At 43.6% G+C, this 23,684-nt stretch overlaps 1 protein-coding gene and 1 long non-coding RNA gene across 9 annotated transcripts in view; one reads left to right on the forward strand and one right to left on the reverse strand.

Moving 5' to 3' along the window:
• Positions 1 to 9,346, forward strand: part of LOC138788756 (uncharacterized) — a 24,221-nt gene extending 14,875 nt beyond the window's left edge. The window contains exons 2-3 of one of the 2 annotated variants that reach the window (XR_011362647.1): positions 8,089 to 8,200; positions 9,023 to 9,346. This is a non-coding gene — a long non-coding RNA (uncharacterized lncRNA). Of the gene's footprint in view, positions 1 to 5,455; positions 8,201 to 9,022 lie in introns of those variants that run through there. The other variant, XR_011362646.1, reaches the window with a different exon arrangement.
• The window catches only part of ABHD6 (abhydrolase domain containing 6, acylglycerol lipase), a 23,824-nt gene extending 3,868 nt beyond the window's left edge, over positions 1 to 19,956 (reverse strand). Inside the window, exons 1-7 of one of the 7 annotated variants that reach the window (XM_069966980.1) lie at positions 19,854 to 19,956; positions 13,969 to 14,109; positions 12,399 to 12,555; positions 11,814 to 11,927; positions 9,017 to 9,149; positions 7,969 to 8,126; positions 438 to 492 (exon numbers count right to left, since the gene is read on the reverse strand). In XM_069966980.1, the coding sequence (XP_069823081.1) occupies positions 438 to 492; positions 7,969 to 8,126; positions 9,017 to 9,149; positions 11,814 to 11,927; positions 12,399 to 12,555; positions 13,969 to 14,087 (736 nt within the window). In that variant the 5' untranslated portion in view covers positions 14,088 to 14,109; positions 19,854 to 19,956. Of the gene's footprint in view, positions 1 to 437; positions 493 to 7,968; positions 8,127 to 9,016; positions 9,150 to 11,813; positions 11,928 to 12,398; positions 12,556 to 13,968; positions 14,110 to 14,650; positions 14,671 to 14,729; positions 14,844 to 19,739 lie in introns of those variants that run through there. The other 6 variants (XM_069966976.1, XM_069966978.1, XM_069966977.1 and 3 more) reach the window with 6 other exon arrangements.
• Between the last annotated feature and the right edge of the window lie 3,728 nt (positions 19,957 to 23,684).

Below are 23,684 nucleotides of genomic sequence, written 5' to 3' on the forward strand. Positions count from 1 at the left end.
CAGGCCTCTCAAATATGGGACCAGTCCCTTTTTATGACATCTATATGTGCTAAGGAAGCATAGGAAAGGGTTTCTCTTGAGGAAACAACCCTGGATGACTGTGGAGCTAAACAAGCGTCTCTGAACATGAAGGTCTTTCAATGATGCAAATATTAACGCTGGCGCTGATCCAGATATGTTAATCCTGATCTTTTGATGCGGCATATGCAAAAAAAGCTGATACTTAATAATGTAGTTTAATACCCATAAAATATATTATCCAAGATACGACAGGGACTATTTCCTTACCCTGCCAAACAGCTATCTATTATTAATAATGCTATGATCCTTATTATAGACTGTAATAAAATGCCTGTTCATTTCTAGCCATGGTTATACATAAGTAATAAAGCAGTAGCCTGCAGAATGATATATCATATACACCTAGTATAACTTACATTTTCTATAAAAGTCATTGTGAGGAATGCGAACATCAACTAGTCCTTGTAAGACCTAGAAATAAAGATAGAAATGATTGGAAAGATATATGAAAGTATATATTACTAATTTAACACTGCACTGTTCCTCATCCTGTGGTTTTCCAAAACTACAAATCCCAGCATGCCCCAACAGCCAGAATAGTTTTGGAACTATGTATTATCAATATATTTACCTCCAACACATTGATAAATATGACATTTGTATCAGCATAAGGTAGTCCCTATACATAGTGGCAGCAGTGTCCTTCATCAGGAAACCCCTTGTCTGCTTCATCCACTTAGTATACTTACAATTGCCAGCATTTCCAGCCATAATGGCTGGTCTTTCTTGAGGCTATAACCCGATGAAGGACGCGGCTGCTATTTTTCTGTTTGTCTGATAGCATTGTGAAGGTTAAATGGTTCCTGTCTAGAGATGAGCGAACCTGGAGCATGCTCGAGTCGATCCGAACCCGAACTTTCGGCATTTGATTAGCGGTGGCTGCTGAAGTTGGATAAAGCCCTAAGGCTATGTGGAAAACATGGATATAGTCATTGGCTGTATCCATGTTTTCCAGACAGCCTTAGAGCTTTATCCAAGTTCAGCAGCCCCAGCTAATCAAATGCCGAACAATCGGGTTCGGATTGACTCGAGCATGCTCGAGGTTCGCTCATCTCTATTCCTGTCCTTTCAAATAACTTAAAATAGACTATGTTATTTGTAACATATTTAGGATTCACTTCATATACCAACAAATTACCTCTTAACCCAGCAAAAAAGCTCTAACGTATTGGACACTATGGGGGAGATTTATCAAACTGGTGTAAAGTAGAATTGTCTTAGGTGCCCCTAGCAACCAATTAGATTCTACTTTTCCAATAATCTGTGAGGAATAAAAGGTGGAATCTGATTGGTTGCTAAGGGCAACTAAGGCAATTCTACTTTACACCAGTTTGATAAATCTCCCCCTTATGTGTCTCAATTGGTATCCACTGCCTGTTATGGGAATTTCGTCTCTAGTAGCAGAAAGACTAAGACAGAAATCAGGCAGTGGGGAGGAGCTTAGCTAGTGCTGTGTACAGGAAAGCACTTATACTGTGTAAATGTAATTTGATCATGTGTGTCTCCTCCAGAGGAGGCACACTGTGCCTGAAAAGTATGTGTGTGTACCACTAGCAAACAACCCAGCTGTGTACGGCCCCTTGAAATAGAAAGAGTGAAAAATAACTTGGAGGGCACTCTTCGGGGCTTAATAACAGCAAAGAGCATTTGTTACATCTCTAAAAATGTTTAGAGTAAAGTTACGAGTGGAAAACTCTGCTAAGTCTATCCTGAGTTGTTTTTATCCTACAGCCATTACTGGCGATATCTTTATGATACAGCATTATCCACCAATGCCAATGATAAGATGCCAGTCACAGTCATGGATCTAGCTATGGCATAATCTCTATCTTCCCTGGTGAATTCCCAGTCACGCTACTCAGTGTCGGACTGGAGAGACTTGGGCCCACCAGGGGAAATCATTCTTAGGGCCCACCCTTCAGCCACCATACTTATCTATGGTAACATTAATAAGGGTCCAGTTACACGGCGTGATTTGGGGCAGTATGGGGCTGCAAACGATTGCTAATCAGCAGGGCAGGAATACACAGAGATGTGCAGCCGACAGCAATGATTTTTACAGCCGCACAAAAGATCAAATCAGCCGACTATGGGGCATTTGCTTGTCAGCTGATCTCTGACACTTTTACATGGGGCTTCCTAGGAGCGCTTGTTACCGATAATTGGCCGGTGTAATTGGGCTATAAGACAATTTCCTTTGTATGATAACACTGTATACTTAGATACAAAAGTCATACAGTTACCAATGACACCAGTATATAAAGAGCAAATATCCCCACACATATTACCGCCATACTATTACTGACCAGATCCTGTATACTGAGACTGATTTTACCAATAATACCATTATATAGGCGGGAAATATTATCACCATACATATTACCGCCACAATTACCGCCATACTGTTACTGACCAGATCCTGTATACTGAGAGTGATATTACTAATAATACCAGTAATATTACCGCCACACCACAACCAATACCATCACTATATTGTTACTGACCAATTCTAGTATACTAAGAACAATAAAAAACAGTACCGGATTACAAGCAACAAATACCACCACATACTGACAAATACCACCACATACTGACTAACGCCACCACTGCTACTGACTAATACCACCACATACTGACTAACACCACCACTGCTACTGAATAAGATTCACTGTACACAGATCACCATCACCTCATCCAGTCATATAGAGGTAGACACAGCTCTACACAGGCTCTATACACCATATACATTACAGTGCAAATATATCAGGTGACTCACAGGGGACGTCTTCTCTGATCGGAGTTCTTCCCTTTTCATCTTCTCCATCCGTCCTGGGCCATAATGAGAACTTCTATGAGCCACGAATCCACAGAATCTGCCAGACAGACATATTAGGCTCCTCACTATGTCACCATCCTCATCTCTCTCTATATATATATATATATATATATATATTCCTTACAGTATATGGTCCCCCCTCTGTTGTCCCCCTTATAAATGGCACCCCATATTGTCCATCCCCCATATAGGTACCCCCCTTATGCTGTCCATCCCCATATATATAGCCCCCTCAAGTTGTCCTTCTTCAATATAGATATCCTCATGTCCATTCACCCCATATGGCCCCCTCATGTTGTCGATTCCTCAGTAATAGCCCCCTCATGTTGTCCATTGCCCCCTATAGCCCCCTCATGTTGTCCAACCCCCCATAGCCCCCTCATGTTTTCCATCTCCCCATAGCCCCCTCATGTTGTCCATCCCCCCCAAAGCCCCCTCATGTTTTCCATTCCCACTATAGCCCTCTCATGTTGTCCATCCCCCCCTATAGCCCCCTCATGTTGTCCATCCCCCCCTATAGCCCCCTCATGTTGTCCATCCCCCCCTATAGCCCCCTCATGTTGTCCACCCCCCTATAGCCCCCTCATGTTTTCCATCTCCCCCCTATAGCCCCCTCATGTTGTCCATCTCCCCCATAGCCCCCTCATGTTGTCCATCCCCCCCTATAGCCCCCTCATGTTGTCCATTTACCCCCTATAGCCCCCTCATGTTGTCCATCCCCCCTATAGCCCCCTCATGTTGTCCATCTCCCCCCTATAGCCCCCTCATGTTGTCCATCCCCCCCTATAGCCCCCTCATGTTGTCCATCCCCCCCTATAGCCCCCTCATGTTGTCCATTTACCCCCTATAGCCCCCTCATGTTGTCCATCCCCCCTATAGCCCCCTCATGTTGTCCATCCCCCCTATAGCCCCCTCATGTTGTCCATCTCCCCCCTATAGCCCCCTCATGTTGTCCATCTCCCCCCCATGTTGTCCATCTCCCCCCATGTTGTCCATCCCCCCCTCATGTTGTCCATCTCCCCCCCCTCTCATGTTGTCCATCTCTCCCCCATGTTGTCCATCTCCCCCCCCTCTCATGTTGTCCATCTCTCCCCCATGTTGTCCATCTCCCCCCCCCTCTCATGTTGTCCATCTCTCCCCCATGTTGTCCATCTCCCCCCCTCATGTTGTCCATCTCTCCCCCATGTTGTCCATCTCCCCCCTCTCATGTTGTCCATCTCTCCCCCATGTTGTCCATCTCCCCCCTCTCATGTTGTCCATCTCTCCCCCATGTTGTCCATCTCCCCCCCCTCTCATGTTGTCCATCTCTCCCCCATGTTGTCCATCTCCCCCCCTCATGTTGTCCATCTCCCCCCCCCCCCCATGTTGTCCATCTCTCCCCCCTCATGTTGTCCATCTCTCCTCCCCATGTTGTCCATCTCTCCTCCCCATGTTGTCCATCTCTCCCCCACCCCCCTCATGTTGTCCATCTCTCCCCTCCCCTCATGATGTCCATCTCTCCCCCATGTTGTCCATCTCCCCCCCTCATGTTGTCCATCTCCCCCCCCCCCCATGTTGTCCATCTCTCCTCCCCATGTTGTCCATCTCTCCCCCCTCATGTTGTCCATCTCTCCTCCCCATGTTGTCCATCTCTCCCTCACCCACCTCATGTTGTCCATCTCTCCCCCACCCCCCTCATGTTGTCCATCTCTCCCCCACCCCCCTCATGTTGTCCATCTCCCCCCCTCATGTTGTCCATCTCTCCCCCCCCCCATGTTGTCCATCTCTCCCCCCTCATGTTGTCCATCTCTCCTCCCCATGTTGTCCATCTCTCCCCCCTCATGTTGTCCATCTCTCCTCCCCATGTTGTCCATCTCTCCCTCACCCACCTCATGTTGTCCATCTCTCCCCACCCCCCTCATGTTGTCCATCTCTCCCCCACCCCCCTCATGTTGTCCATCTCTCCCCCACCCCCCTCATGTTGTCCATTTCCCCCCCCCTCATGTTGTCTATCTCCCCCCCCTCATGTTGTCCATCTCTCCCCCATGTTGTCCATCTCCCCCCCTCATGTTGTCCATCTCTCCCCTCCCCTCATGTTGTCCATCTCTCCCCCACCCCCCTCATGTTGTCCATCTCTCCCCCACCCCCCTCATGTTGTCCATCTCTCCCCCACCCCCCTCATGTTGTCCATCTCTCCCCCACCCCCCTCATGTTGTCCATCTCCCCCCCCCTCATGTTGTCCATCTCTCCCCCATGTTGTCCATCTCTCCCCCACCCCCCTCATGTTGTCCATCTCTCCCCCACCCCCCTCATGTTGTCCATCTCCCCCCTATGATAAAAAAAAACAAAACCGAAACTCAACTCACCTGTCAACACGCTCCCCTGTCATTGGTCTCTTCTCCTCTGTTCCCCGACAGACGAGCAGCTCCTGGTACTGGACAGCGCCATCAACACTGAGCTCCGTGCGCGCCGCAGCGGCTGGGACTTCCGGTATGCGCTACGTGAACCGGAAGTCCTAGCAGCCGCACCGCACACAGAGCTCAGTGGTGATGACGCTGCCGGGACCAGCAGCTGCTTATCTGCCGGGGCGGCGGCGGCGGCAGCACCCTTGTGATCGCAAGCTTGCGATCACAAGGAAGGGAAGGTGCCGGCCAGCTATCGGCGGCTGAGTGGGCCCCCCAGGAGCACGGGGGCCCCTGATGCGGGGGGACCGTGCTCCCTGACTGGGGGGCGGGGCCTACTCCTGCTTGGGGCCCACCGGGGGTTTCCCCGGTCCCCCGGTGGCCCAGTCCGCCCCTGACGCTACTGCTTGTGTAATAACAATTAGTGACATTTTCCACTAGCTCTGCTGGCAGTAATAGGCTTGTCCTACCCATAACAATGCTTCTATTTGTAAATGAATATTGCTGATTTCTCATCCATGGCCGCTCATGATTATAGACTTGTCAGCTGGACAGCTCCACTTTGGGCTCTTTAATCGTCACATGGGCAGCAATATTCCAAGCTTTAAAGGGGTATTCCCTTATAATATAATATAGTTATACTTGTAGGGCAGAAAAAAAAAATTATATAATATATATATATGCGCCATACAAAGATCAGGAGTTCTCCTATATAAAACTTTATATTTAACATGTTCCATTTATTCATGATGAGCTGAGCCAAGTGACAAACACAGCTCTCCACTGTATATAGCCATATATATTGCTTCCTATAGGCAGATAGAACATTCTGCAATGCAACCTGCCTATTAATAGTGCAATCTTAGATATCTATATTTGTAATATCTGTATCTTCTTGTGCACTGGGGATAAGTGTTAGTTCACATGATCTGGACCCACTAAGTACGCTCATATCCGGACCCACTTAGTACGCTCATATCCAGATCCACAGGGGAGCTGGTTAGTAGGGCAGAGAACTCACAGCCACAGAGGATTCTGTGCCAAGTCTGCTACTAAGAGCCATCTGTGCCCAGATCTGTAGAGAGCTGATCCTGTATAGTGACATATACCCTCCATAAAATGCTCTATGGGGTTGTGCTGTTTCCTGACATAGCAGAAGATGGAACATATGAACAAAACAATTAAATCGTATTTAACTACGAAAAACCTTAAGCAGTGGTTACAACTAGTATGACGACATTAAAGAACTGACAGAATCTGCCAGACAGCGTTCTTACTGTAGCTTAATAAAGCCATACAGGAGATGTAATGGCAGCCATATGGCTGTACCTGATCTTTAATGAAAAATTATTTTCTAAAATTTAATTTTTATATAATTTTAGGAGGGTGCTAACTGTACAAAACTAATAAAGAAGACCATGGCGTCACATCAGTAGGGCTAAATAAAATAATAAAATAGTTAAAATAGTTATGTAAGATTTGAAAAAAAAAAAAAACATAGCTGTTTTCTTGCATAATCAGCGCCACTCTCATCCTTAGGTTCCTATTACACGGAGCGATTTTTAACAATTAACGACTAACGATAAACAATCGGAAATTAGACTGTCTATCATTAACCTGAAATCGTTCACCAACACAGAACGGCGGTCGTTAGATACTATCGTTATTAAAACATTGGGCAATGCGCTATTACGCTGAACGATTAGCGGAACTTGAGCGAACGAATGTGGAATTACAGCAAACGATTAACTATAATTTTAGGTTCAGATCTAAATCAACGATCAACAACATACGAGCGATTTTTCGATCGTTGCTTGCAATTACACAATCGTTTAAATTCAATTCGATATAACAATTTTTCACACGATAATCGTCCCATGTAATAGGGCCCTTAGTCTGAGTGTGGTACTGCAGCTGAGTTTCATTGAAGTGAATTGAGACGGGTTTACCATACACAACCTGAGGACAGGTGGGGCCCATTAAAAGGAAGTTGCTATGTTCTTTTAGGGTATAAACCCACACACCGTATATGCAGCGTATTTACTGCTGCGATACGCAGCAAACTCGCAGCAATCTCGCAGCAGATTAGATCTGAATAACTGAACACAGCATCAAATCTGTACCAACAAATCCTCTGCGTTTTTGTTGCATATCTGCTGCGTATACGGTGTGTGGGTTTATACCCTTATAATGGATAACGGCTCTATTATACACACAGATTTATCTAACAGATTGTTGAAGCCAAAGCCAGGAAAAGACTATAAACCAAGAACAGGTCATAAAGGAAAGACTGGGTTTTCTCCTCTTTTCAAATCCATTCCTGGTTTTGGCTTCAAGAATCTGTCAGAAAAATCTGTGTGTGTCTAATAGGGCCCTAAGCCCTTTAATCTGCAATAGAAAAGATCCACTGTATCGAAACATTATCTTTGAAGTGAGTTTACAAAACTAAAGGTGTTCTCTGACAAGTCATCCTACAAGGCCCTATTTTAATAGTGTTAATATGACAGGCCTCACTGCTTATTGCCCATAACAACCAAAGATCAAAGTTTAAAATTCTAATTTCTAATTTTGTAAATGGAAGTTGTCCATTGATTGGTTTCTTATGACAACACAAACTATTTTTAATTAGACAGGTAAACATAGTGCAACTATCAATGCCGCAATACTCACCTGCTGCGGGATCTTGAAGCGGACGTATGAACAAAGCTTCAGCATCTTCTCCATTTCTTCCGCACTGGTTGGAATGAGGGGGATTTTTTCATGGTTTCCAGATTCATTTATGTCTTTCAGCTGCTTCAGGAATGTACTGTCATTGGGATACTCCAAACCTGGATATGGAGAAAAAAACAGGACTAATTCGTAGATTAAGCTGATTTCAGGAGGAGAAAACATCACTCCGTATGTAAGGAGACTAAAACATATCCATTTAAGATAATGTTCATTGGTGCTATGCTGTTATTGAGATATATATATATATATATATATATATATATATATATATATATATATATATATATATGTAAGACATCCACCATATGGGACTTTAGGCCTATAAGGAGCAAAATCCAGAACTGTATGTGTTGTCTGTGACATTAACCCTGTGGGAAACAAATGATCCAACACTGACCATGTTAGACTTCAGCCCTGAGAGAGACAATGACCAACAAAAGAGAAAAAAAAATGGCTGCCCTGTGGCTAACGTGGCCTATGTGTTTCAGTCCTGGGAAGTCAGGAGACTCAGCTTGTGGAAATGATGGGAGCGAGCACTTCCTGTGTACAGTGATAGAGGAACTTGTATGTAGTGTATTATAAGTTGAATACACAATAAAGTTGGAAGATAAAGTAGTTGATATAAAGAAGGTGGCATTGGGTTATTGCAGCGCACTTCCTATTGAAGTGGTCGCTGTCCTGCAATAACCCCACCCTACCACTTCAAACAATGAGCAGTATGGAGCAGAGACTTCCAGCTCCTGTATATCCCTTATGTTTACTGACCTATAATACAGTGTTGGAAGCAGTGCTCATACAATAGTTTCAATCACATATGAAACCTGATACACCCATTACAAGTCAATACGATTAGGATCAGTATGAGCTTTCCAATGAATTCATCATAACCCTCATTGATTTGTGGAAGCCATGAAGATAGTGTGGTGTGAATAGTGCCTGAAACTAGAGCTATCACTATAGATTTACAAAATAAAGTCAATGCATTTACCTGCAGGGCAAATGAGCGTCAAGCTGGAGATGTCAGATGGATACTGGGAGGCATAAACCCCAGCGACACATCCACCCATGGATGTACCGACAAGATGGAAAGGCTTCTTATTCAAGTTTATGCTTTCAACAAACTGGAACAAGCAAAAAGAACAGAGCATGAAATCTCTAGTTACTTCATGGATTTAAGGACTGTTACCAACCAAATGGATATAAGGACTGTTACCGACCACATACATCAAATAATGACTTTACAGGCAATTTGCAGTTATGCAGACTCTATCTTATTATTGCTTTGCAACAAAAAAAAGATTAAAGAAAAATGCAAATACGTATTGAAAATACTCTGCTGTTTTGTGCATAAAGCTCCAATTTGGACCAATGCGTCTCTATAGTTACAGACTACAAACAAACCCTGTGTAGTCTGATACTACAATCTTGTTACTCTCTTCTCTCTGTCCTTCTTCTTACTAACTGAAAGACAGTGGAATAGTAGGCGGATAGATGGAAGCAATACATTGAAGGGTCTGTACACATATAGAGTGAAGATTGTTTGTAGTCTGTAATAACAGTCCAGCGCTGACCTGTAACAATGGCAGCGAGGCCAACCTGGTATATTAAAGGGTTATTCCAGAGAATTATTTTTTATACCAACTGGTTTTAGAAAGTTTTACAGATTTGTAAATTACCTCTATTTAAAACTCTCAAGTCTTCCAGTACTTATCAGCTGCTATATAACCTGCAGGAAGTGGTGTATTTTTACCAGTCTGACACTGCTTTCTGCTGCCACCTCTGTCTGTGACAGGAACTGTCCAAAACAGGAGAGGTTTTCTATGGGGATTTTCTACTGCTACAGACAGTTCCTGTCACAGAGAGGTGGCAGCAGAGAGCATCGTCTGATACTGGAAATAATCCGCCACTTCCTACATGACAAACAGCAGCTGATAAATACAGAATGGCTTGACATTTTTTAAATATAAGTAATTTACAAATCTGTATAACTTTCGAACACCAGTAGATTTTTTTTCTCAGGAGTACCCCTTTAAGGCCCACAAAATTTTGCCCCTGATTCCATCAAAGAGCCACACACATATGGCTAGCACAGGGATAAGTGGAATGCTCTGACATGTGAAATTTTAGGGCTTATTTACCTGTGTCACTGCTTTTAGTCTGTGTTCCTATATTAGATAATGGATTATATTCTATATTACCTATTCATTTTGCTACTTAAAAAACAATTGCAAAGGAAAACTATCAGAAGGTTTGTGCATCCCCGATTCCCGGTAGCCACTGAACTTACTGGCACTGGTCTTCTCACGCTCTTAAGTGCTGCTGTTTTTGTTATACTCAATGCCGTAAAAATAGTCAAAGTCGCTAGGAGCACTAGGGGCGTTCCATATGTACTAACCTGACGATAGTTTTCCTTTAAGGTTTTACTTTTATTTTTTAAATAGTTTAACAAAAGAAGTCACTGGCACACTTTGTCTTTGCCTTTCTCAGATAACCGCTTTATCCGCCTGTACCTTCCATGGGAAACGCGTTTCATAGAAATGAGGATTCTATATTGGACAGTCCAAAGGGATTATTATGTTTTTAAGTCGTCACGATTTTGTCTTAGCTTTTTGATTCCTTCTATTAAGTGAAAAGATGAAGCAGATGGAATCTAATCATCTTACACACAGCATGACAGGGGAGATTGTAATCTCGGAAGAATTACAGAGCAGTGGCATATCTCCCAGAGAGAGGGTGACATGTGTTTATCCGCAAATGCAATCTATCAAAGTGCTATTAATGTGATTGTGCTCCGGCTTCTCCTTTCCCATTTACATTTGTAAAATATGTTACGCAACGTTTTGCATGGATGTTTGCTATTTGTCAAGGTTGAACGAAGCTCAGGGGCTCGTCTGTCCTCGGAAGATACACATTCTTTTATAAAGTTCTAGTTTTATAAGTTTTGGTTCTTTTCGGTCAGTTCTTAGAGCCAAAGCCAGATGTGAATTCATAAGAAAAGAAAATATTTCTGCTGGATCCAATTCTTGCTTTGGCTCCAAAAACGACATAAAAAGCTAAAAAAAAAAAAAGCTTGAACATTTTGGCACTTTATATTATAATTCTAATAAAATTGATTAGGGGACAAGGAAGAGATTGCAGGGGGTTTGACTTCCGTTCCCCCCAGCAATCTCCGGATAGGCCCCTGGGTTTTTAATACAGCATGTGACCAACGACTCTATTTATTCACTATGAAGCTGCCAGAAAGATCTGAGGGCTGTACACGGGTCATGTCCTGCAAGTCATGTGCCAACCCACAACTGTATTCAAAACAAAGCAGCCAGGGGCCGATCTGAAGTTCACTGGGGGGCACGGAGATCAGACCCCCCACAATCTCTTACTTGTCCCCTATCCTGTGGATAAGTACAATTTAATGGGAGAACACCTTTAACTAGATTAATAAAATTAATAAAGCCGGACTCACCTCACTGATCGCCCCACTGCTGCTGTTCTAATAGTGCTTGGGTCCAAGCTGATCACCATTTCCTGGTCCTGTCTTGACACAAGGAAGTGACTGCTCAGCCAATCATGGGCAGAGCAGGGACCCGGGCACTGCCGGAACTGCAGCAGTGGGGAACCAGTGACATGAGTCCTGCTAATATGATTTTTTTTTAACTAGTCTGACCTTTCCTGTCTTAAAGTTTTAATTTCTAATATACTGTGCTCAGATTCAGAAAGATCACACTCCACTACCACTATCCTGATCCTAGCTGTCATGCTGAAGATCCTACACGCTATACAGGACATACCTGGTGTATTCTTTTCACCTGACCACTGAAGGAGTAGTCATCTAAAGCCGAGCGCGTGGTTCCCTCATGTCCGGGCATATCCACACAAATCAGGTGTAAGTTCTTAGGAAGGAACTAACAGACAGAAAGATATCAAATGTGATTAATGGAAGTGAAATCCAGACACATCCACAGCACTGCAGGTCACTATTTACAGAGTTTGGGGCCTCAAGTCTGCCGTCCTGGCAAAATACAATATAGTTGAACATACACAGAGACTGGCAGAACCTAGCACTATTAATGGTATTGGCCGATCAGGTATTTTGGATTTCACCACAGTTAGGATTCATGGGTCTTCATGAATCCTGTATGGCAACCCCCCACATACTCACTGCTAGACATTATTTCGTTCTCCCAGCTTCTCAGCAAGCGAATGACATCACACGTCTGCTGGGGAGCCAGGAGAGAAAAACCGGGGGGACTACACTGGGCAGCCGGATGAGTATGAGTATACAGGGCCCCCCTGCTGCATGGGCTCCGTGGCAGTTGCATGGTCTGCCTCCATGGTAGCTACACCACTGGGAAATGACCTGATGTTATACTCACCTTGGCTATGGCCAGCCACATATCTTTATGGGCAGAGAATCCATGTAACATGAGAATGGACTGCTTTGGCCCTGGTCGTCCTCGGCATGTGTAACAGAATTTGTAGTTCCCACAGCTGACATACTTGACCTGCATCCCTAAGGCCCTGCGCCAGTACCTGTAACACAGCCACAAGCTATTTTAGCATCAGTTTTATTACATGTTCCTTGTTCAGAGTTGAGTCAAAATGTTTCTTTAATAAGGTGCTATCCAAAAAATATGGTGCCCTGCAGATTTCCAGTTATACTATCCACATAACACTGCCATAGTGGGTCTATGTTATAATACTGCCATACCACTGTCAATTATATATGCTTTTTACAAAAGTGGAGTTATACTAACCATACTTAAACTAAACGTATAGCACAATATGACAGAACTAGATTTAAAGCGCTACTGCTACTATAAAAAAAAACAAACCTTTTTGACATGTCACAGAGACATGTCAGAAGTTTTAAACACTCAGGGTCTGAGTGTTAAGGCCCCTAAAAATCACTAGAGCCAGGAGAAGTGCATAGCTAAGCAATTTATACCTTGGCTTGCTATTCTATCTGTCTTGCTACAGGAGATGGATTCTATAGTGAATCTATGGAGCCTGACTCCTGCAGTTAGATGGGTAGTGTGGTGAGCCAGGGAGTGATGTACTCAGCCACTGTCTTCCTGGCTCTATACAGAAATTAAAGGAGAACTCCGGCCAAAATGTATTTTTAATATGTTATTACATAAGCAAAGTTAGACAAATAACCTATTTCCCTCAATTTAGTAGATCAGGCAGGCTTCAATTTCTCTAAAAAAAAGGGAGGTCATGACTGTATATATACTTGAAGGGTCTAGCGGGGGGAACAGTGTATGTAGAAATTACATGTAAAAAAAATTATCATTGTGTATATTATATTGTGTATGTATATATTGTGTATGTACTGTGTATGTATATAATCATAAGTTATAATTTTTTAAATGTAATTTCTACATATACTGCACCCCCTGCTGGACCCTTCAGGTATATACACCGAGTTGTGACATCACATTTTTTTTAGAGAAATTAAAGCCTGCCTGATCTACTAAATTGAGGGAAATAGCAGTATATGTGCATTTCCCATAATTAGTGTACATTAGGAATTTGTCTAACTTTTCTTATGTAATACCATATAAAAAAATAAATTTTTGCCGAAGCTGTCCTTTAATGGAGATCTGAACACCCAGACCCTGGCTGATCCAAAATAGGTAGCCCTCCATGTTGGCAGTGAATACTGTCCCAAGGGAATACCAGGGAGATCAATACATTATTTAGTGTAGGGAACAACCTGTAGTTGTAGGTCAATATACTCTGTCTTCCAGTTGCAGTATGAAACCCCCTGATAAAGTCCCTTTAACTACATTTATAAAGGAGGATACGAGCTCTGTCTCTGAAAACTCTGATGGCCAGAATGATTTATTACAAATGAATCAAAAGAGAATGTCAGACCTAACAACATCATGAGGATAAAGAGTGATAAAAATAGCTATACGTTAATATATGATAGTGTCTTACCAGTAATAAATTTTGATCAGAGCTGCCGGCCAAAGAAAAAAGGAGGTCACAAAAGCCAGTATGGGGATAACCAGAGTACCGCCAGCAATAAGGAACATGTTCAGTACGTCCAGGTCCATGTTCCTTCTGGTCAGACCCTGCCTGCAAGAAGTGAAGGAAGAGTTGTAAGACACGGGCAGGAGATGCTGCAGAGCATATATATATATATATATATATATATATATATAGGAAACTTTAATGGCCTATGGTTCCCTATTAGTATAACTGCTATGTATGTAAGGCTCTAGTTCCTTACAGTCATTCATCTATTGCAATCTGTATACATGAGCCTGACAGTCATGCATCATCTGCTGAAGCAATACTAGTCTCTCTAGGTGTTGTAGAACTACAAGTACAATAGTAGCTTGCTTGTAGTTTGATCATATAGCAGCCACATGCTATTCCATAGACAAACACCCAGGATACATCCTGTGCCACACTATGACATAAGCTTTTATATAATGTGATGCACTGTCCAACAGATATAGATATAGATGAAGAGTATAATAAAGCCCATAGACCCCAGTGCTATAGGCCGCCTGTGTATACAGCTCTTGCCGCAGTCACTCTCCATCCGTCAGCAGTTTTCTGCTTGGGATCAGCATTATCCAGGTTAGCAGAGCTGCAGATCTCACAGGCGTACAATGTAACTCAAGCCCACACCAATCATCTGCTTTTCCTCCCCGGGGGCATCACGATCGCCCTTCTGTGGATGCACTTACTATAAGGAGGCTGCTGTGGATGTGAATGCAGCGATGACACGTTACACTTCATAGACTCCAGCTACCTCTGACCCGCTCACCTTTGCCCAGCGTATCAGAGAGATTGTGGAAATGCAAAAAGATAAAACTGAACACTAACCCATTTATTCCAGGTATGCATGAAGCCCTGCCCATCACTACAGGATCCACAATCTGGGTACATTACCATTACCACTCAATAGTCCGGAAATTCTGATAATCTGCTAATTGTTTCCAGACATGCAATCTAATAGGACAATTCCCTGAGGACAGATCTGATAACATATGTTATTCTGGGATTGTTTCCTATATATTCTACAAACAAACTTTTTTTTACAGTACATTTGTGGTGTATGAGCAGCATACGCCATATGAAAGCCCCATTGCCTAGGCCAAGTAGGTCCCCATTTACCGTATGGATGCCAAGGTATGTTCTTGCTCAAACACAGTGCGAACAGAGCCTTATAATTTTTTGTGCAAGAGCTCATGCAGACAATCAGGACTTTACAACAATTGGGGGGGAAAAATCACAGCAAGTTCTTCTGAGAACCATATTACTATGGTATTCTCCTCTACAATCAATTTATGTAGAGGAAGGGTATGCATGGTCACTAACATTTCCAACAACTCCTAACTAATTTACAAATAACTTATCAAAAATGACTACAGCTCCAACATCTAGGTGTCTTCCTTCTTTGCAATTTGAAGCCTATTGTCAGGGGAAAGCTGCCTTTAGTAACAGCCTGGGCAACACAGAACACTGTTGTGTTGTTATTGGCTAAAGAAGTCACAGAAAGGAAGACACTGTATGTGTAACTCCAGCGCCACTCCCTGAAATGGGGAGAATGTGAAATGGCTGTGTCTCATGGAGGAAACTCTCATGGGCTAAATACAATCTTTGAGATAGACAGCTCTGTACACTGTGTAGTGGCCGTGCTGTGTTACTGCAGCTTTGGCTTTCCAAGCATGATGGGAATTGTAAATTAAAGTTTTGCAACGTCTGAAGGGCCACAGTTTGACAACCATGCTGGAAAGAATACACCACTTCCTGCAGGACATATAGCAGCTGATAAGTACTGGAAGACTTGAGAATTTTAAGTATAAGTAATTTACAAATCTGTAAAACTATCTGTCACCAGATGATATAAACCCCCTTTAAAAGGCATCCAGTAACACCTCCCTTTTGCCCAAAGGGGCAAACATAACCCTTCATAAGGCACACTCTTAGCATATGTTTGAACACTGTTCAATGGGCCTTTGTGTATATAATAATATAAGAGCCTATGCACACTACCGAAATATACTCTCTGCAAATACTCTATGCATGGGATGGGGAACCCTCAGCCCTCCAGCCTGGATGGCCAAAGCTTTACCTCTGCCTGCCCAGACATGATGGGAATTGTAGCATTGCAACAGCTGGAAGGCAGAGAGTTCCCTATCCCTGTCTATACAGTTCTATGTATGTATGCCCCTGATTTCATACAAAGAAGCAAGTACATTTCCCCAAGAGAAGCCTGCATAATGAAAAATCTTCCCATACTTATCAGCTGCTTTATGTCCTGCTGGAAAGTTTTCGTTTAAGTCCTTCACAGTCTTGGACAAGGGTGGCAGCGGAGAGCAGTGTCAGACTGAAAAGAAAACCTGTATCGGACCGAGATGTCCACAGAGAGCACCCTGAAAGATGAAAAAGGAAACTTTCCTGCAGGACATCCAGCAGCTGATAAGTATGGGAAGACTTAATTTTTTTTTTAAATAGAAGTAAATTACAAATCTATACAACTTTCTGAAACCAGTTGATTTGAAAGAAAAAGATTTTCGCTGGACAACCCCTTTAGTTATAAATGAGACTTGGGCAAAACATGGTGTGGACCAGCAGGACTATGTGCACAATGGCTTCTCCTCCTCCTGTCTCCATGACATATTGTGGCACCAAGACTTCTATTATATATAGTCCTGTAGGAGCCAACATGTTTGCACTCAGCTTATACAGTATATACAAACACAAGTAACATATACAACTATAATAGCATTATCACAATGTATTCTCAGTTATGATGGTAAAAGTCAACTAAGGGCGTCTGTAAGTGATGACAATGTGAGACAAAGCATCAGAATAATAATAATAATACTGGGAAAATTGGCCAAAAAGAGAACCCATTATATTAAACAGTATATAATATAGTGTATAATGTAAGACTACATAAGTAAATCACGCCCAGGCACAGGGACTTGTCACTGCAGGTCACATCTCACTTTGATATCAGTGGGGATGTTTTTTTAAGAGGCACTCTGTCCCCCCCTGTCCACCTACAGAGCCCACAGCACGCTGGATGGATAACAGTAAGGGCACATACATTTGTGACCTCTCTATGTGTTTTTATATTTTCATTAAAAATATTTTTATTCGGGCCCTAAATAGTGTCATGAAGGTGGGGCCTTGGGCTCCCTGTGCATCACGGATTATGCAAAAGGTCAATAAGGTGTGCAATAAGGTGTGCAATAAGTTGTAGCAGTGCTGGAACGCAGCAAACCCTAGGCCCCGCCTTCTTGACACTGTTAGGTGGTGCCAGCCTGTACATCACGGTGGCATGGTCTATTTTTTTAAATGCTGCCAGATTCTTGTGATCTGCTCTGGTTTCTTCATGTGCACTTTGTCCCGCTCTATGGACTGGAGGCGGGCCCGATGCCCCCATTGTACTGATAGCCCTTCAATGACGCACCTCCGATGCTGGCCAGGTAGTATATAAAAAACTCAGAGTAAGGGAAATGGTAGATTTGCTTTAATAAAAATAAAAACACAGACACAGGCAACAAGGCTACGTTGTGCGCGCTATTACTGATGTCTACCCAGAGGTGCCACCAGCTCAGTAGGTGGTCAGGCAGTGACATCTCCACTTCAGATTACCTTATCCCCCCATCTTCCAACAGGGCCCTGACTTTTTATTTTATGTAAAGTGTTGGGCTGGACCCCCTGCAATCCCACCCTTATCCCGCATACATTGGATGAGTTATATTAAGTAAGAATACCCCTTTAAGGTGGGTTCATACTGAGGAATTCTCGCAGATAATGTGAGCGGAATTCCACTGTCTGTCCGCGCACCTTTCCGCCGGCTCCATAGACACCATTCTATGGACCGGTGTATTCCGCTATCCGCCGAACATGTCACTTCTTTCGGCGGATAGCGGAATACGCCGGCCCATAGAATGGTGTCTACGGAGCCGGCGGAAAGACAGACAGCGGAATTCCGCGGACATTATCCGCGAGAATTCCTCAGTATGAACCCACCTTAGGTTCACATGTACAGGATCTGTAGATCTCTGGGCTGGGGGGCTTTTTCGGCTATGACCGGGGAGGAGGTGGATGAAGGCAACGACGTTTCCTTACCTCCCCAGTTCCAGCACTGTGTCCGGGATTGTGCCGCTTCGGTCCGCGCTGCCCGGCCACTTCCTGGTCTCTGCACTGTCTGGCTAAGCGGACTTGAAACGTCTCTGCACTGTCTGGCTGAGCCGACTCGAAACGTCACGTCTCAAGCCCGCGTCTGAGACCAGGAAGCGGTCGGGCAGTGCGGACTGGGAGAGACATGATCCTGGACACGGCGCTGGAACCGGGGAGGTAAGGGGACGTCGTTGTCCTCATCCACCTCCTCCCCAGTCATAGCTGAAAAAGCCCCCCAGCCCAGAGTACCCCTTTAAGTGAAACCGCATAGTTTTTTGATGCCCAAACCTGCGCAGTTTCTGCATCATAAACAGTGTGTGTTATTAACTGTGTGAACATTCCCCAATAATACTGATGTATAATAATACAGTACAATAATAATTGGTTCCAGGACAACCATTGTACGTTGAGACCAAAACTCTATGGAAAACTGGTAATTGGTTCTTAATCCCCCAAAATGTAAAAAAAAAATGAAAATTTAAAGGAAAATAAGTAGCTAACTAATATGGATACAGCAAGTCCTTACATACAACAGTCAGAAAGAGCTGCTGGAGACTAAATTTCTTTCTATGTAGATGACCTACAGGTCCTGTACAGATCACACAGGGTCCCAACAACATATGATGCCGCCCTCAACTGGTGCCCAAAGGTACAACTCATCCTGGCGAAGGTAAAGAGCAGCACAGGACATGTAGTATCAGTATACAGTAATACTATATCTAAATAATACTGTGTACTGTATAACACAACATAATATAATATAGTAAGCTGTATAATATATAATACAATAGACTATGTAATAATACTACATAATATATAATAAACTATATACTGTATAACAAAGATAAGGAAGTTTGCAGATTTGTAGGTTCTTGGTCCTGTGTCCTATTAATGCGCCATTTTTTGTAAGTAGAAAATGGAGACTGAATTAGAAATCCATTGTCAAAAGAAATAATAAAAAAAAACATAACAAAAAATAATAATAAAGACATTGGGGCTTATAAGGTGCTGAGGAGTTCTGCGCCCTGATACCCCGGTTATTCTCTAGTGCCGTCGTGTAATGACTGGGATCATAGGGTGACTGCAATGGGAATAAAGTGATAATTCCTTAAAGTGAAATAATGCAGGAGAATGGAGGACGGGCTGGATCCTGGCAGTGACCTGTGACCTTACAGGGTGCCTGTCTGATTTTGGATGAAGCAGCCGGACAGTAAAGGGTTAATACAACATGATATAATGTGACATTTCCCATAACAAGGACACTTGTCACACATGGCAGGGATGCAAAATATAACACTACAGGTCCCCAAAGGATGAGGATGATGATGGTGGTGGTGGTGATGAGGATGGTGAGGATGGTGATGGTGGTGGTGGTGATGATGAGGATGGTGGTGATGATGATGAGGATGGTGATGGTGGTGATGATGGTGGTGATGGTGGTGGTGGTGGTGGTGGTGGTGGTGATGATGAGGATGGTGATGGTGGTGGTGGTGGTGGTGGTGATGATGAGGATGGTGATGGTGGTGACAGCAGTAGTGATACAATGTGACACTGACATGATACAAAGTGACACACACGACAATGAGCTCGTCCTACACCGAGGTGCTGATGGCGACAGCAGCTGCTCCGGGCTGGATGGAGGCGGACATGGGTCGGAGCCGCTCACCTACCCGGCCCCTGGCTCCAGAGGATCCTCCGGTCGGTCCCGGGATCTCACTGCGGGATCAGACCCGGAACTGCCGCACTCTCCTTAAAGGGGATGGATCAAAAAGCAGAAGCAGAGTGCGCCGACTGAAATTACCGCCCGCCGCCTGTAGATGGCAGTGACACTGCGGGAGCGCGGCCGGAGCGCCGAGTCACATGGAGACGGGAGGCTACTCAGTATATAGGATTACATAACTTATACATTGTATTACATGTCTGTCTGTATACATACACAGTACAGTACATTGTATTACCTGCCCCTATACATACACAGTACATGCCCCTATACATACACAGTACAATGTATTACATGCCCCTATACATACACAGTACATGCCCCTATACATACACAGTACATTGTATTACCTGCCCCTATACATACACAGTACATTGTATTACCTGCCCCTATACATACACAGTACATTGTATTACATGCCCCTATACATACACAGTACATGCCCCTATACATACACAGTACATTGTATTACCTGCCCCTATACATACACAGTACATTGTATTACATGCCCCTATACATACACAGTACAGTACATTGTATTACATGCCCCTATACATACACAGTACATTGTATTACCTGCCCCTATACATACACAGTACATTGTATTACCTGCCCCATACATACACAGTACATTGGATTACACGCCTCATACATTGTATTACATGCCTCATACATTGTATTACATGCCTCATACATTGTATTACATGCCTCATACATTGTATTACATGCCTCATATCTCTATATACACAGCACTGACTGCATGCACTGCAATTTCAGTATGAGGACATAACTTCTGAAAATGCAGATTTTTGCCAAACTTTATACCTGTGTTCCCCAATGTGTTACAAAACTACAACTCCCAGCATGCACTCACAGCCAAATGCTGAGATCTGTAGTTTGGTATCAAGGGGTGAGGCCACAAGTTGGGGAACACTGCCTTATACCATTGTTTTTCAACCTCTGGTTCCCCAACTCTTGCAGAACTACAACTCCCAGCATGTCCTGACAACCCAATACTGTGAGTTGTAGCTGGAGGGTCATAGGTTGGAGACCACTGTCTTATAGGGATGTAGCAGAGCTGAATGTGTTTTGTTGGGTAGACTTACACACCTGCTAAGGAGGCATCTCAGGGAACAATGGTAAATGCAATCACATTGTAATCTCTAGCTTCATGCGACCACCACACGACCGTCACATAAATATAGGAAGGGTTACACACTAACAGGGGTTTAAAAAAATGGGGGAAAAGTTCCAAATTGTAGAGAAGATGCAAGCAGGTTTCATTCACATACAATGTAAAGTAAGGTTTCCAAGATATCCAAGATGGACGTCTCACAGCTACATGCATGTAGCGTGATATGGCAATCTATAGCTATATGACCCATGTCGTGGCAAAAACTGCTATGTAAGCCTATCTAAATGGCGCTAGGATTTGTGCCATGACCTGCAAGTGACCTTTGCTGTGACCCATAATTTCCAGAAATCCATCCAAGATAGATCTCTAGTCCTGGGCGCTTGAAGTTTGTATCACGACCCCATTGACTTTCATCGGCTGCAATTTATTCACATAACATGATGATCGACAAGTCCACGACCTGTGTCTATGTAACCCTGATCTAACTGGTGCTAGGGATAGATGACATCTGTAGCAATGTACCATTGCCTCTCGTAGAAATACATTGATTCACCTAGCTATAGGCATGGAAACGGTTCTAAAAATAAAGTGTCTCCGCTCTACATAGCAACCGAATATTTCTTCCATCTTAACCCTACTCTGGAGAAACGTGAGCACTTTTTGTTAGTGGCCTTTTGTAAATGTCTTGTCCAGCTGAGTTAAAGTGGTAGTTAACCCCCCAAAATCTTCTTTCATACTGGTGCCAGAAAGTGCCAGAGATCTGTACTTCTATTAAAAAATCTCCAGTCTTCCAGTACTTATCAGCTGCTTTATGTCCTGCAGGAAGTGGTGTACTCTTTCCAGTCTGGAGAGCAGAAGAGGTATTCTGTGAGTATTTGCTGCTGCTCTGGACAGTTCCTAACATGGACAGAGGTGGCAGCAGAGAGCGCTGTGTCAGACTGGAGAGAATACACCAGGACATACAGCAGATTAGATTTTTAATAGAAGTAAATTACAAAGTTCTGGCACCAGTTGATTTTAAAGATTTTTTTTGTGGGTGAACTACCCCTTTAAATTAGCTAAGAGAGGGGTTAATCCAGCACTGTGTAACCCTGAGACTTGAGACAGGGGACCCATACCATTATACTGGATGGTAATAAGATTATAAAGATCCCCTGTATGATGTACCTGATGCTGCATGATGTAGAAACTGATAGATTATTGCAATCCTATTACCATCCAGGATAGAACCACTTGGGGCTGGTAAGTATCATCTTTAAGGCCCTATTACACAGAACGATTATCGGCCGTATTCGGCAGCGCTCGTTTGCTCCTCTAGTCGCCCTTTGTAATAGTTATGGCAGTGTCGCGATTGACTGCGTTGTCTTAACCATTTATGTCTTCTATCTCAGCAATGTTGAAGACCTGGGTGCATTAGCGTAATTTGGTGGTGGCAGAGGGGGCGGCCGCTCCCAGGCCCACACAGGCAGGGGGCCCACTGAAGATTTTGCCAATTAATGCTGTCCGCAAAAGCTATTGCTTTTGTAGAAAGACTTAAAGGGCTAGTGCGGCGCTAAACATTTATTCACAAAATAACACACATTACAAAGTTATATAACTTTGTAATATGTGTTATGTATGTGAATGGCCCCCTTCCCCGTGTTTCCCCCCATCCACGCTAAACCTGGAAGTGTTGGTGCATTATACTTACCGCATAACTGTGCTCAGCTAATCGCGGCTGAGCAGCTGGTGACGCGGCAGAGGGGGGCCGGCATGAGGTACGGTCGGAGCCGGCCGGCCGGCCTCCCGAAGACGACGTCATTGTCACAAGATGGTGGACGGGGGTCAACACGAATGCGGTAAGTATAATGCACCAACACTTCCGGGTCTAGCGTGGGTGGGGGGAAATACGGGGAAGGGGGCATTCACAAACATTAACACACATTACAAAGTTGTATAACTTTGTAATGTGTGTTATTTAGTGAATAAATGTTTAGCACCGCAAACAATTATTGTATATGACAATTTCTGCCTCTGCTTAAGAAACGTCAAACAATTTTAAGCCTGTATATAGGTTACTGTAACCACCATGCTTATAGTGCCCCAAAGCCTGCTTGTGTCTGTCAGATTATTTGCTGTGCCCCCTCCTCAGCTATACCAACAGCCTGGAAGGGGTTATGTTATAAGCCACTCAGCCCCTCTTATATGATGTTCATGGTAATGTGATTGCTGCAACAAAGCGCACAAAGACTTTTAAGGACACGGGTTAGGGGGAAATCATGCAGAATTGTTCTGTATAGTGAAAAAGTTTATTTTACCACAAGGAAACTTTTCTTAGTATAACTCAGAAAGCCCCTGAAGTGACATTAGTGCTTCCCCTGTGATGCAGGATAATGGACAGTAACATTGCAGAACTGTCTCTTCTCAGGGGATTCCTAGCAGTCCGCTCTTCTCAGAGAAACCAGATATTTCCTTTAAAGTGAGATTCTGCTATAAGCCACTTAATAACCATTGAATTATTAGAGGAAAGTGCATTGTCAGCACAATTCTAAGTTATTCCCAGCAGAACTTAGGTAGAAAAAACCTGTAATAATGGCTTTGAGGAGCAGCTTGGCATCCGGTAGGCGGCTGGCAGGGAAAGGCATTAGCTCATCACACCGGTGTCAT

The sequence above is a fragment of the Dendropsophus ebraccatus genome, chromosome 4 (assembly GCF_027789765.1).
Source record: "Dendropsophus ebraccatus isolate aDenEbr1 chromosome 4, aDenEbr1.pat, whole genome shotgun sequence".
Classification (NCBI taxonomy): Eukaryota; Metazoa; Chordata; class Amphibia; order Anura; family Hylidae; genus Dendropsophus; species Dendropsophus ebraccatus.